The 12,346-nt window shown below is 35.2% G+C and overlaps 1 protein-coding gene across 2 annotated transcripts in view; it reads left to right on the plus strand.

Annotated features, from left to right (window-relative positions):
• The window catches only part of LRCH2 (leucine rich repeats and calponin homology domain containing 2), a 56,061-nt gene that overhangs the window by 11,653 nt on the left and 32,062 nt on the right, over positions 1-12,346 (plus strand). For both annotated transcript variants that reach the window (XM_075763214.1, XM_075763213.1), the window contains exons 2-5: positions 6,935-7,079; positions 9,619-9,745; positions 11,861-11,966; positions 12,054-12,190. In XM_075763214.1, coding sequence (XP_075619329.1) covers positions 6,935-7,079; positions 9,619-9,745; positions 11,861-11,966; positions 12,054-12,190 — 515 coding nt within the window. The remainder of the gene's footprint in view (positions 1-6,934; positions 7,080-9,618; positions 9,746-11,860; positions 11,967-12,053; positions 12,191-12,346) is intronic.

The following is a 12,346-nucleotide window of genomic DNA, read 5'->3' on the forward strand; positions in this document are numbered from 1 at the left end:
CCTTAGGGGTAGGACTCCTCACACTCGACCCCACGCTGGTGCAGGGGAACCTTTCACAGGAGGCAGTCCTCCACCAACTTCTCCGATATGAGTCCTTCCCACGGGCTTATTTGGTATTTGAAATATCCAAACAGTGCTAAGATGATTATATTCCTGTAATACAAACAAACTACAGTTTTATATCGTGTAATTAATAGGTTGAAGGGATCTTCATAGGTCATCTAGGACATTCACCTGCTCAGAACAGGTCCAGTTAGAGCAGGTTGCTTGAGGCCTTGTCCAGTTGTGTTTTGAGGATCTCCAGTGATATTTTGATCTGTGTGAAATGTGTTTTCTGGATTCTCCTAGAAGCCTCAGTTAACTTAATTTTTCTAACTGAAGAAAGTGTTGTTACTTAAACAGTGAAGTTGGTTTGTTCCTGCCAAGTGTCTTTTCTGTGGTTAGTAATGAAAGTTGGATATCTTATTTTCTTTGAGTTCCTTAACAAACTGGACAAGGAGCCTCAAGCTTTAGTAGGCTTTGAGACATACTATTTTCTTAATTTCTTTTTACATGCATCATTTATCACTTTAATATTGGGCTTATAAATGTCAGCTTAAGATCAGTAAATTACAATAGTACCTTTGAATACCTACTGACTCTTGAATCCATTTTCCCCGGCCTTAGAATGAACATGTACATTTATGTGACTGTTTTGAAAATCAAAACAAGATAGAAAACAAGATATTCTTAGTGATTATACTAGAAACCATTCATATTCTTAGGTTATGTAGATATTCACTACTGACCTGTCACAACAGAAACTGGCAGCTTCAGTTGCTAATAAACAACCACTATATACTATTTACGTGGTTTTTGTTACCTTTTTACTTCTTAAAGCAGGATTGCTAAAACAAGGAGGAAAATGTAATATAAATGGGTTTATTTTCTAAACAGTTTTGTTCAAACACTTGTAAGTTGTTAGCAGCTCTTCAAGGTCTTTGGAAGCTTGAGAGTGACAGAGTAGTAAAATGCAGGATGACCTTCTCAGATGTGGATAATTCAAGTTTAGTGCTAGCTCATCAACACCTCTATTTAAGAAAATTTCTGAGCATCTGCATTTAATTATTCCCAGTGAAGATGTTGAGACTAATGATAATGTGAAAATACAGTTTTTGTAGTATTACAAACAAACCTGAATTGGAGATTTACAGGCTTGGAACATTGACCTAAGGACTAAACTAGCACTTTTTTCATGGTATGACCATGCAAGCTGAGCTAGTATAACATCAAATAGGATGGGAGCTAATGAACTTATGCAATTGCTGAGGAATTACTTGTTGAGTCAGTCATGAACAGTAACAGCACTCCAAGTGAGAGATTTGGAGGGTCTTTTTCTACTTGGCTTTCAGTTTCTGTGACTCTAATTCTGGAGCCCAGGTTGTTGTTGATCTGCAGTAGGTGAGAGATTCCCTCCACTGCGTGTATTACAGCTATATAATAACATTACAGGGCTCTGGAAGTTGACCCCAGCGTGCCGGAAGTCCATGGTGGGCATAGTGTAGATGAAGTGTTGGACTGCTTTGGCAAGCTGACCTGTTCTTAATTTTGGTTTCATACTTCTCTTTGTAAGCTATGCTGGAATCTGGACTCCTAATAGAAGGTAGGCAACACATGCTCATAGGAGCTTAAGGTATTAGACTTAGTGTTTTTTTTGTTTGGTTGGATTTTTTAAGACAAATTTCACTATATTTCACACATGCATCTTTGCTTTATGGTTAATCTTAAATGCTTGGCAGCTTGGATTTAACTATCCTTCTTCTTCCTTAGGAAGATAGCGAAATGCATAATTTACTGGCTGATTCCTTTGAATTATTTTGACACTTCGGCATCTGTAATGCCTTTGTGCAACAGAACTTAATTTCCTAAATTCTATATTCTCTCTCCTGTTCCTTGAATGCTGTGATACAAATAATGTCCATCATTTACCGTGGTTGATTGTGAAGTTAAAGATGTTTGAAGTCTAATGTCCTTACTTGTGGGAGAAGGTGGCACATTCGTAAAGCCTTAGTTTTGTCTGTGTTGCTGATATTACTATTGGAACTCCCATCAGATAGAATGCAAATCTCTTTATAGGACCCTCCTTAAGGAGGGAGACTTGGCTTTCTGTTTGAGATGGAAGAAAGGCTGGATATTTGTGTGACAGAAGAATAGTTGGTAGGATGTGTGGTCATAAGGTGTTTTTGGAGCATTACATTAAGTAAGAAATTTGCCCGCCTGTATTTCTTCACTACCATTGGCCTCTCAATTGAATTAATAACCACTGTGTGAAATATAATTAAACTGAGGTGTTTTTTAAATGCTGTTATTGTTCAGTATAAATTTTAACCAGCACAGGATTTGAATTATAAGGTGAGTGTTTTGTGGTCATGGAAAACTTCTGTCTCCTGGAATCACCATATGCAGGTGTTTCTGCAGTGTTTGAGACTTTTTTTTTTTTCTTCTCCAGAATGATCTTGCATCTGACAGACTAATAAATTTTACCCATGTCCTGTGTGTTGATTTCAGATTTGAGTTTGGATATGCTAAAAGTGTATCTTTAGGATCATGTACATTCATTGACTTCTGTAGGACTAATTATATAGTTACGGTTGTGCTTAGATGTTTTTTGGCTTAGACTTGGCTAAAGCATTACTAGAAAAACTGGCTAGGAAAATCTACATGTTATGAATTAGGAGAGCAGATCTGGGTTTTGCAGGGAGGTGGGTTGTTGTTTTTTGTCTTTCCAATCTAGTTGCTAAATAAAATTTTGGAACACTTTGAACAAGCAAAAACCCAACACCAATATCAGGGATCAGCATATTTTTGTGAAAAATGTTATAACATCAAGATGAGGTTCAAGTGTATATTTCCCAACTAAACCTTGTATTTCAAATACAACATGCAGTGCATACAAAGTGTGAATATAAAAATTATTGTACTGGATCAAATAAAAAGCCACTCTGTTCTATCAGCATGCCTCTGATACTAAGCAGTAATGAATGCTTAGGGAAAAGTGCAAAAATAAGGCAAATGGGATGTTAATACTGTTTGACTACCTTACTGCACACTGCCGTAACCTGACAGCTTGAGCTTTTTGTTTTTCCTTTTGATCATGGCTTAAATTTATACAAGATACCTTCTTACTTCTAATAGCTTCCCTTCCAAACTGACTGATTTCCCAAAATTCTTTCCTTTCGAACTATCTGTATGTTTGCTTTTAATTGTTGTCTTACAGTCAGTGAAGACTTTACTCTTTCTGTTAAAAAGAAACTAAGCTGCAAGCAACTTCTTCATATTTTTGTAGTTCCTCTTTTAAATTTAACATTAGTAATGGTGTACTTCTCACTTTTATTGTTTCTGCAGATAGTGAATTGAAATACCCTGTGATTCGTGAGCAGTCATGTATGTTTTCTATTTAGTCTTCACATAACACCACCAATTTAGTTTTCCAGTCTAAAATGGTTAAGTAAAGAATTCCTATTATCTCACTTCTAGAGGAGTTGTCATTTTAAATCATCTGCAGTTCTGCATTTAGCAGCTTTCCTTGCTTCCTAAGTCTATTAACCCTTACAAAAACATTCGCACTTTGTGTGTGAGCAACATGCTTCCATTTTGATTGAGATGAAGTTGAGCTTGTTTATAGAGGAACAGTCTATTCCAGAAGTTTCCTACTTTTTTCTTAGAATATTTTCTCAGTCATACATTGGGTTATTAGTCTTCAAAAGGTACCTAAATTGCATAAGCTTCACATCTAAATTTGATTTAGTATAATAGATGAAATCTTCTTAAGTTTTTTGCTCATTGTGAAAACATTTCTGGAGTAGAAGTAATTTTCAGTTTGGATAAAGAATAGCATTACTTTTTTTGGAAAAGCTGTAAGTACATTTGATATGTTGTGGAAAACTGTATATACTTGAATCTTTAGATAGATCTGAACCCCATGGCTATTCTAATACTGTTTTGCAATGAATGAACAAAAAAATTGTTTGAAAGAGAAGTCATACTGTCTTCCAACTCTTTATTAACATTTTTTTGGTTTATTATTGACAGATAATGGGTATAATTTCCTATTTTAACAGCACTTCTCCCTTTCATAATGGAAAAGTAGAGTCCTTGCCCCACAGTGTCTTACGGCATTGTTTTCAGGGAAGTGTTTTCAACAGTACTATGTACCAACTTCAAAATATTTGTGTATTTTCCTTCCAATATGAAATTGTGTGGGGTTTGTATGAGGTACACTAAGGGACTTCCATAAGACTGTGCTAGTGTGATTTTTGTCAGGCCAGGCTAGAAACCACAGCTGGTTTTATATTGTCTGTTGAGTACTACAGTCCTGGTCCACTCATTGTCCAGAGCCGAGAGATGGTGCACACTATAGTTGTTGTTTGGCCCACCTCTGGGTTTTATTTCTGCAGAATAAAAAAAAAAAACCCACCAAAAAACAACCCAGCAACAACAAAAACCTGCAAAGCTGTTTTTTTAACCTGTGTCTTTCCAAGACGTGCAATTGGGGTATGGCTGGATGCACACAGAGCAGCAGAATTTTCATGGTACACTTGAATCTTCCAGTTTAGATATAACCTACAGTACTGCTTTTTGGATCAGCGGCGATAGGGTGGGATTCTGTCATGTCTATTTTGTGGACTACATGTCTGTACTAGCCTTCAGTTATCCTTCCAGCTGCTGATAAAATCAGGAAGAGCCTTAGAACTGATTTCTTCAGAATGGGATTGTATCAAAGACTGTTCATCATGTGGTGGAGGTTGTAGTACTGTGCTGGCAATAAAACTCTGTGCATCTTTTCTGCACACAGTAATCCTACTCCGCTGAATATTAGAATGAGAGTCTTTGTTTAACATAAAAAGGGTTTTGCAGAAAAATCTTTCATGTGAAAGCTGCCATATTTTAAAAATCGATGTGGTAGAAGACAGAAAACTAATCTTATTATTGTGAAAACTTTCTCAAGCTATGCTGAATTTTTTTTAATAAGGCTTTCAATTTTAGTTGGGATGTTTAGTTTTAATTAACTGTATTCCATTTTTCATTCACTTCATTGAGAATGCCAGTCCTGCAACATAAATCTTCTGCCTCTTGCAACTAGAGTTTGCAGAATTCGGTGTCAGCGGCGGATGTTGTGACCTAAAGGAAGGCTTTGTGATACTTTAGCTTGAGAATGTTTCTTAGAAATGATGGAGCAGCAGCCAGTTAGCTCACAATTCCATGTATTCTAGACTTCAGGAAGCAAAGTTGAGTCTACTTCCAAAAATCATGCCATTGGAAGGTGAAGTTTCATTGTACCAGTCATTTTATTTGATGGACATGTGCAGCATACCTTGTGGATGGGCTTCCCCACTGCTAGGCACACTGAGGACTTGCATTCAGCCTGTTGTGTACCAGCATCATGTGTTCTGCTCTGCAAAGCTATCTTCTACCCTTTTGCCACAGGTGTAAGTCTTTGCATTTGCCTTTATTAAACTGGATAGGGTGTCTGCCAGTTGAGATGACTCTGGCATATGACCCTCCAGCATATGAGTTGCTTCTTCATTCCCTCTAACTTGGTGTTATCCGTGCACTTCCTGAGGGAACATTCTGTACTGTTTTCCAGGTTGTTGATGAAGATATTAAATGATATTGATTCCAGTGTTGGCCCTAAGAAACGCCACTCATAGCTGCTTTACCAGTTATACTTCAGGCTGTTGAGTTCTCTTCTTTGAGCCACTTTTGCAGCCACTTTCTATTCTTTCAGTCTAGTGTAAAACAAACTGTATGTTTGTTCCAATGATAAGAGCTAAGCAGAAACACAGTTATTTCATGCAAGTGTTAAAAACTGAGAACTAAAGCCTGAAATAGCAAGGGATCTGTATTGCTTCTTTGTTAAAATACTTTGTTCAGCGTTTCTGAGAAACCACATCCCTTTGAGGTATCTTGAGTTGGGAACCAAAGTTACTTTCAAAAATGTAGACAGTTGTTCTCAAGTAAATATCTCTTTTGTCCAAGATAGTTTCATGGACTTTCTGTGACACAGATTTTGGTAGTTAACTGATAATTTCCAGGATTCTTGGGTCACATCCCATTTGAATTTTCTGGTCTCATAAGAGTTTCTTAGAGTCAGAGGTTGTATGCATTTTTGTTGTGTGCTGGGTTTTCATATCTTCTGCATGCAGATTTGCATAAAGCAGTCATGCATTGTCAAAATAACTAGCTAGTTCAAGTACTATGTTCCTGTTGTCAAAGAAATCTCCTCTTTATGCTCTTAGGCTAGGGTAAATTGCATCCTTACTTTTATAGCTAAATGCATTTGGCATTGGTTTTCGCAACTACTCTCTGGCTAAGTTATAAATGTGTAACTGGAGAATATCTGTTACTGTGCTTGCAATAAAGAATATTTTTAGATGAGAATTGTAGTTCTTTAGCAAAATATGTAAGATTTTTTTGCAAACTTGGCTTTAGCATTGCAGATATTTTGTTCAATGAAATTAAATTCTAATGTAGCTGTCAGACAGGAAAAGTAATGTTTACTGGGTTTGTACTTTGACTTACTGTTGTGTCTAGAATGGGAAGAAAAAAAACCCCACAGTTGCACAGAACAAAGACTGTTAGAGGAAGGACAATCATAACTTATTCAGTTGCATTTTAAATGTTCTTAATTATGTACTGGATAATATATTTTTTGAATTCCTGTCATTTTTCTATTTTTGTGATATTTTGATATTGTATATCAAACAATTTAGTATTGTAAGTATTTTTTGTCTGTTAATTATATGCAGTAGCATCTGGTAAAACTGAATTATTTTACACTTCTTGCAACACCTTAATTTTTAGGAGCATGACAAGAATAACAGTGGGTAGTTTTATCTCCTCTTACTGCAGGGAAATTTTTTATTATAAAAGGATTTTTTTTCTTTGGTTCTAGATCTTTCGAAAAACAGATTTACTGAAATTCCTCCTGATGTCTGGCTGTTTGCACCACTGGAAACTTTAAATTTGTATCACAACTGCATCAAATCAATTCCAGAATCTATTAAAAACCTGCAAATGCTTACCTACCTTAACATTAGGTGAGTAATGCTTGTTAGTTTTGGTCTTTATATAACTTACCTCATTGGAGAGATGGCATTCTACTTCACCAGGTCATTGAGTGTCTTTGTGCCCTCATTTTTGCCCAGATAAAATGATTCTGTTGTTTGTTTGCCTTATCTTGGTGTTTATGGCCATCAGTTCTTGCTTCCTTTCTGGGAAGGAATTGACTGCATTATGAAATTTCAGTCAGTAAACTATGATAGCTGAGGATAAGGAGAGTCTACAAAGTTTTCTTTGTTTTTATGTTACGCAGACAAACAATATTTAGAAAGTACATGTGTAAAAATTTACTTCTCTCAAGAGGGTAGATTACTCTGGCCAGAAGGCCCTACTCAATTTGCACATTATTTATGTCCATTGTTGTATTGCTGTTCTTAAACTTGCAAAACATATGATTGGATCTTCTCAGAAGAACAGAAGATGAATTTGAGCTCTGAAAGGAGAGGGAATCTAGAAGAACCCTCCCATAAAGAGCCAAGACCCTGTATTCCACAATATTCCTTGTTTCTTATATTGACTACATCAACTCCAAAAGAATCCTCTCAGCTAAGAGCTATTTAACATGTGAGATTTGGTTCCACAATTTATTTTGAAAAAACTTTGTGATTTGATCCTTGGAAAAGAAAAAAAGAAAAAATAAAAAGGGAGGGGGGAGAAGGAGAAACTGTGTCTCACAATGTACAAATATCAGTACTTATAGTGATAATTTTAGAATTGCCACAGAACAGAGTACTCTCTTAAGAGAGAATTAATGGTATGATGAGATGCAGTGTTTTCTGAAAGAAATTTGACCTAACTTTCTTTACAGAGCAGCAACAGCCCCTTTCTCTTTTGAATGTAATTGAGGTACTGAATACAATTCTTTACACAGAAATAGTGGCATGTAGTCATAACTGGGCATTGCATGTTACTTCAAGAGTCAACTCTTCTAATCATCGTTTGTCTTACTATGCTTTGTCTTCATTTTTGTGCTAATGTCTGAGGACTGTTTTCACAATGCATGAACATGTGGACTGCAGTAGTTGAAGAACAGGTTAAAATCTTGGCTTACTAGTTCCAATATTTTGTTAGACGAGAACTGCGTGATCTCAAATTCTAATTTGGATTCAGATGACTGAAGAAATGTATTGAGCAATTCATAGTAAAGTAGTCAGCTCTTTTAAAAAAACCTAAAAAAACCAGCAAACACCCCTCCCCCCCCCAAAAAAAAATTAAGTGATGCAGAAAATGACTGTTTCATTGCCACCTTTTTTATAATCAATGAAAAAGTTTACTTGAACATTATATTTTTTCTTCTCATGCTCTTCACCCAAAAAAGTCTGTCATATCTGCCTGCAATACAATGCAAAAAAAGACATACTGCATACCTGCATCTAAAAATTATTTGTATTGTTCACTTGGAGTTAACAGAATAAATACATTACTTTAATAGAGAAAGTGATAAAAGTTTACTTTGATTTTATGATGTTAAAATTGCAGTACTTCTTCGAAGATGCAGTGTTGCAAGGATGTAAATATATTTTTGTTGGTTTTGCAGCCCTGTGAACTGCAGTCATGAAGAAAAATAATGTAAAAAGCTTTGGTTTAAATATGAAAACAGTGCTCTGATACATGTCAATTAAACAGTAAAACTTATGGGTGTTTCTTAATATAGTGTGAACAAAAAGTCAACACTTAAAAGGTGGTGGGTTTTTTTTTTTTCCGGAACAGAACTTTTGGCCTCTACACAGTTCTACTTAAAGCAACAGTAATTACTGAACTTTTTTCCTTAATTTTTTTTTTTACTTTTATGTATGAAAGGAACTGCTTTCATACCATGTCTGAACAAGCTGGTTTTCCAATGACTTTATTAAATGTACAGGTACTTTATTAGAAAAATTCTATGTATTTCTGTCAGTGGTGGTCTGCAGGTGGTAGTTTTTCCAATATGGATTTAAATCAAAGTGTCAGTAACAGTCTGTTTCTTGCATATGAAGCAGACATACGTGTATGCAGTTGGAATATGATACACAAAACAAATTTTAATTAAAACTTATGTTCCAGAATACTGCTCAAAGTAATAAATAGATGTTAAGGACTTTTTTTGATGGCTCGGGAGTGACATGACCACATGACATGAGAAGCAATGGCTTCATATAAAGTTCTGGTTTGCTGAGAAGATTAACTTTATGTTGGTTGACTGTCAGATCAGGTCGTCCTTCTGAAAGTATCAGAAAGCAGAATAAAAGCAAATATCTATTTATTTTAACAGATTTCTCTGTACGTTTTAGCGTTAGATTCAGTTATAGTACATACACGTTTCACCCAGCAAAATGGGGACCTAAAATTCATGTATCAGAGAGGCTTTATCTGTTAAGGAATTCATGATGGAGATTGTAGCTTAAATTTAGATGAAATTGTAATAGGTGTAGAATATCTTCTGGAATAGGAGAAAAGTTGTACAATGTGCATTTCAGACTCATTGTCATGCTTAAAGAAGATTATAATTTAGCGTTGCTTTTTCTTTTTTCTTTCAAGTCGAAATCTTTTGTCAACGTTGCCAAAATACCTGTTTGATCTTCCACTTAAAGTTCTAGTTGTCAGTAATAATAAGCTGGTCTCCATTCCAGAAGAAATTGGAAAGTTGAGAGATCTAATGGAGTTGGTAAGTGCAATTGTGAACCATTTTACTAAGTAAACTTAAACTATAAGCAGTTTATTTACAGTATAAGAAAGATATAAATTAATATTTTTTTAAAATATAGAACCACAAAATGTAAATTCAGTCACTGCTTTTTCTTAGTGTTTCAGCTCAAAGTATAGGTGTTATATTGCAGAGTTTCAAAAAATGGAGTTAAACACAAATCAGTATTTTGGGTTAACTAAAGCTTAAGCGGGTAATAAATAAAATTGCTCTTCAGATTTTTTCATTTGAGTCCCTTGTATGTTGTTAAAAATTGTGAATTTTTCTGTTACCTTTTTTATGATAATCATAATTGTATTTATCTATCTTACGTTATCAGAAATCTTTCCAGGTGAAGAGTTCATCTCTATTTACTCAATACTTTTATACAAGTTAAACCATTCAATCATTGTTGTCTTGTTCTGTGGGTTTTTTGGTTTTGATTTGGGGGTTGTGGGGTGGGGTTGTTTTTTCTTCTTCCCATTTATGCTATTCCTTTATTTTGATTGGGGTGAATGGGATGATGTGTCATATTCACAGTTTATGTATCCTATGGCATACTAAAGTTTCGTACTTTATCATCTATTACTTTCTCTATATTTCTTAATATTCTGGGCTTTTCTGATCATTACTCTGTGTTAAGCTCATGTGTTTTGAAGAACTCTGCACAATTATTCACCAACCTGGCAGTTGGACTAGGTCTGAGGTTTGATTTTTTGGGGGGTTGTTTTTTTTTTTTTTTTGAGTATGTATGATTACTTTGGTCATTTCAAGCAATCCATATCCTGTTTCCGGAGTAGCTGTGTATGCCCTGGAGATTTCTTTAAACATAATTTCTGAGCTATAAATCAACATTCTTTTTAAATTTACAAGTAATATGAGATAATCTGAATGTTCGTTGAGGCTTTTCTAGTGTCCTCTACTCTTTGGTGAGAAATTCTTTATGCTTACTTCAGTGTCATAGGATTTCAAGGTGGGATCACTGCTATTGTTTACAGAAAGTGGGTTTTTTCATAGTTGCAGGTATTTTTGGCTTATTTTTCAAAAGTGTCAAACATAGAATGTGTGCTTGGTGATATATATTAGACACATGCTAGGGAGTTTCATTCCAGTACCTGTTACACCTGTTTATAATGTAAGTGATATATATACATTAAAAAAACAAAACAAACCCAACAACTAAGCCATGTGCTAGAAAGATGGTTTTAGAAGGGGAATCCCATCCTAAACTTGGTGACGCAGACAGAGAGGGACTTGCAATAGATACCTAACAGTTGATCCCAATAAATCTGTACTTTCTGAGACATCCAGCTATCCGCAGACATCGTGGTTGCTAAAAGTAGACGAGCAGTGGCTAAGCTGAAGCTCTGAAAGTGTGTAGTGGAGAAGGAGGCCTAGCTTCTGGTTACTGACTCAGCTTACTTTTAAAAGCTTCCAGTTTTTCATCAGATAGATATCTATCATTGTTATCTAGTCTAAGAAACTAGTCTCTGAAGTCAGTTTTATTGAATCAGAAATAAAAAAGGTGAGAAATGGTCTTATATCAATGTGATTGTTGATTCAGTCTGGACTACATAAATAAATATTAAATTAGTGGCAGGAATAGCTGTAGTCTGTGTTCACTTGGTGCAGCTTTGTCACCCTCTAGTGCTTGTATCCAAAATGTTGGTGAGACTGCTATTCCTCTGTAAATTTTTAGTTGCATGGATTGGTTCAAGGTTTTTTTAAGGAAGAAGAATTTTTATAAAAGGAGCAGAATGCAAATCATTTGCCAGCAATAGTACAAGAAGTTTTTAACTTACGCAGGAGCTACACCTGGAACTCCTGATTCCTGTACTACAGTTTTAATCTCAAAACCAATCTCTCATCATTCATTGGTTTAACTTTTTTTTTAATTTCGTTTCTGAAACATAAATCACTAAATACTGAAGAAACAGTGAGATCTGTTATGGTACTTTTTCCCTTTGTGGAAAAAAACAAGATGGGATTTCTTTTTTTTTCTTCTATAGAATGCATTAGAGTAGTTTTGATAGCGGTTTTCCTTTGTTTAATTTCATTTAAGATGTTCAGTTAACTTACTAATTATATCTTTCTTAGGATATTAGCTGCAATGAACTTCAGGTTCTTCCCCAGCAGATAGGAAAATTACAGTCACTTAGAGAATTAAACATAAGAAGAAATAATCTCCATATGTTGCCAGATGGTAAGCTACTAGTCTTAGTTTCTTTGAAGTAGGTAAAGTGTTAAGAAGATATCTGATTTTTTTTTTTGTCTATTTCCCCCAATGCAGAATTAGGAGACCTTCCCTTGGTAAAGCTGGATTTTTCTTGTAATAAAATTACGGAAATTCCAATTTGTTACAGAAAGTTACGTCACTTACAAGTTATAGTTTTGGATAACAATCCAATGCAGATACCACCAGCACAGGTTAGTATTAAAGCATTCTACATCAGAAACTTTGCATTAGGATCTTAAGAAAGAGGAAGCTGTTCTAGGTTATACCAATCTGGTTTTCATTTTTGTAGCTGTATTTCTCCTAGTGGGAAGCTGTGGGTACAAACTCAATGTAGAAAGCATTTGTTG

The sequence above is a fragment of the Balearica regulorum genome, chromosome 11 (genome assembly GCF_011004875.1).
Source record: "Balearica regulorum gibbericeps isolate bBalReg1 chromosome 11, bBalReg1.pri, whole genome shotgun sequence".
Classification (NCBI taxonomy): Eukaryota; Metazoa; Chordata; class Aves; order Gruiformes; family Gruidae; genus Balearica; species Balearica regulorum.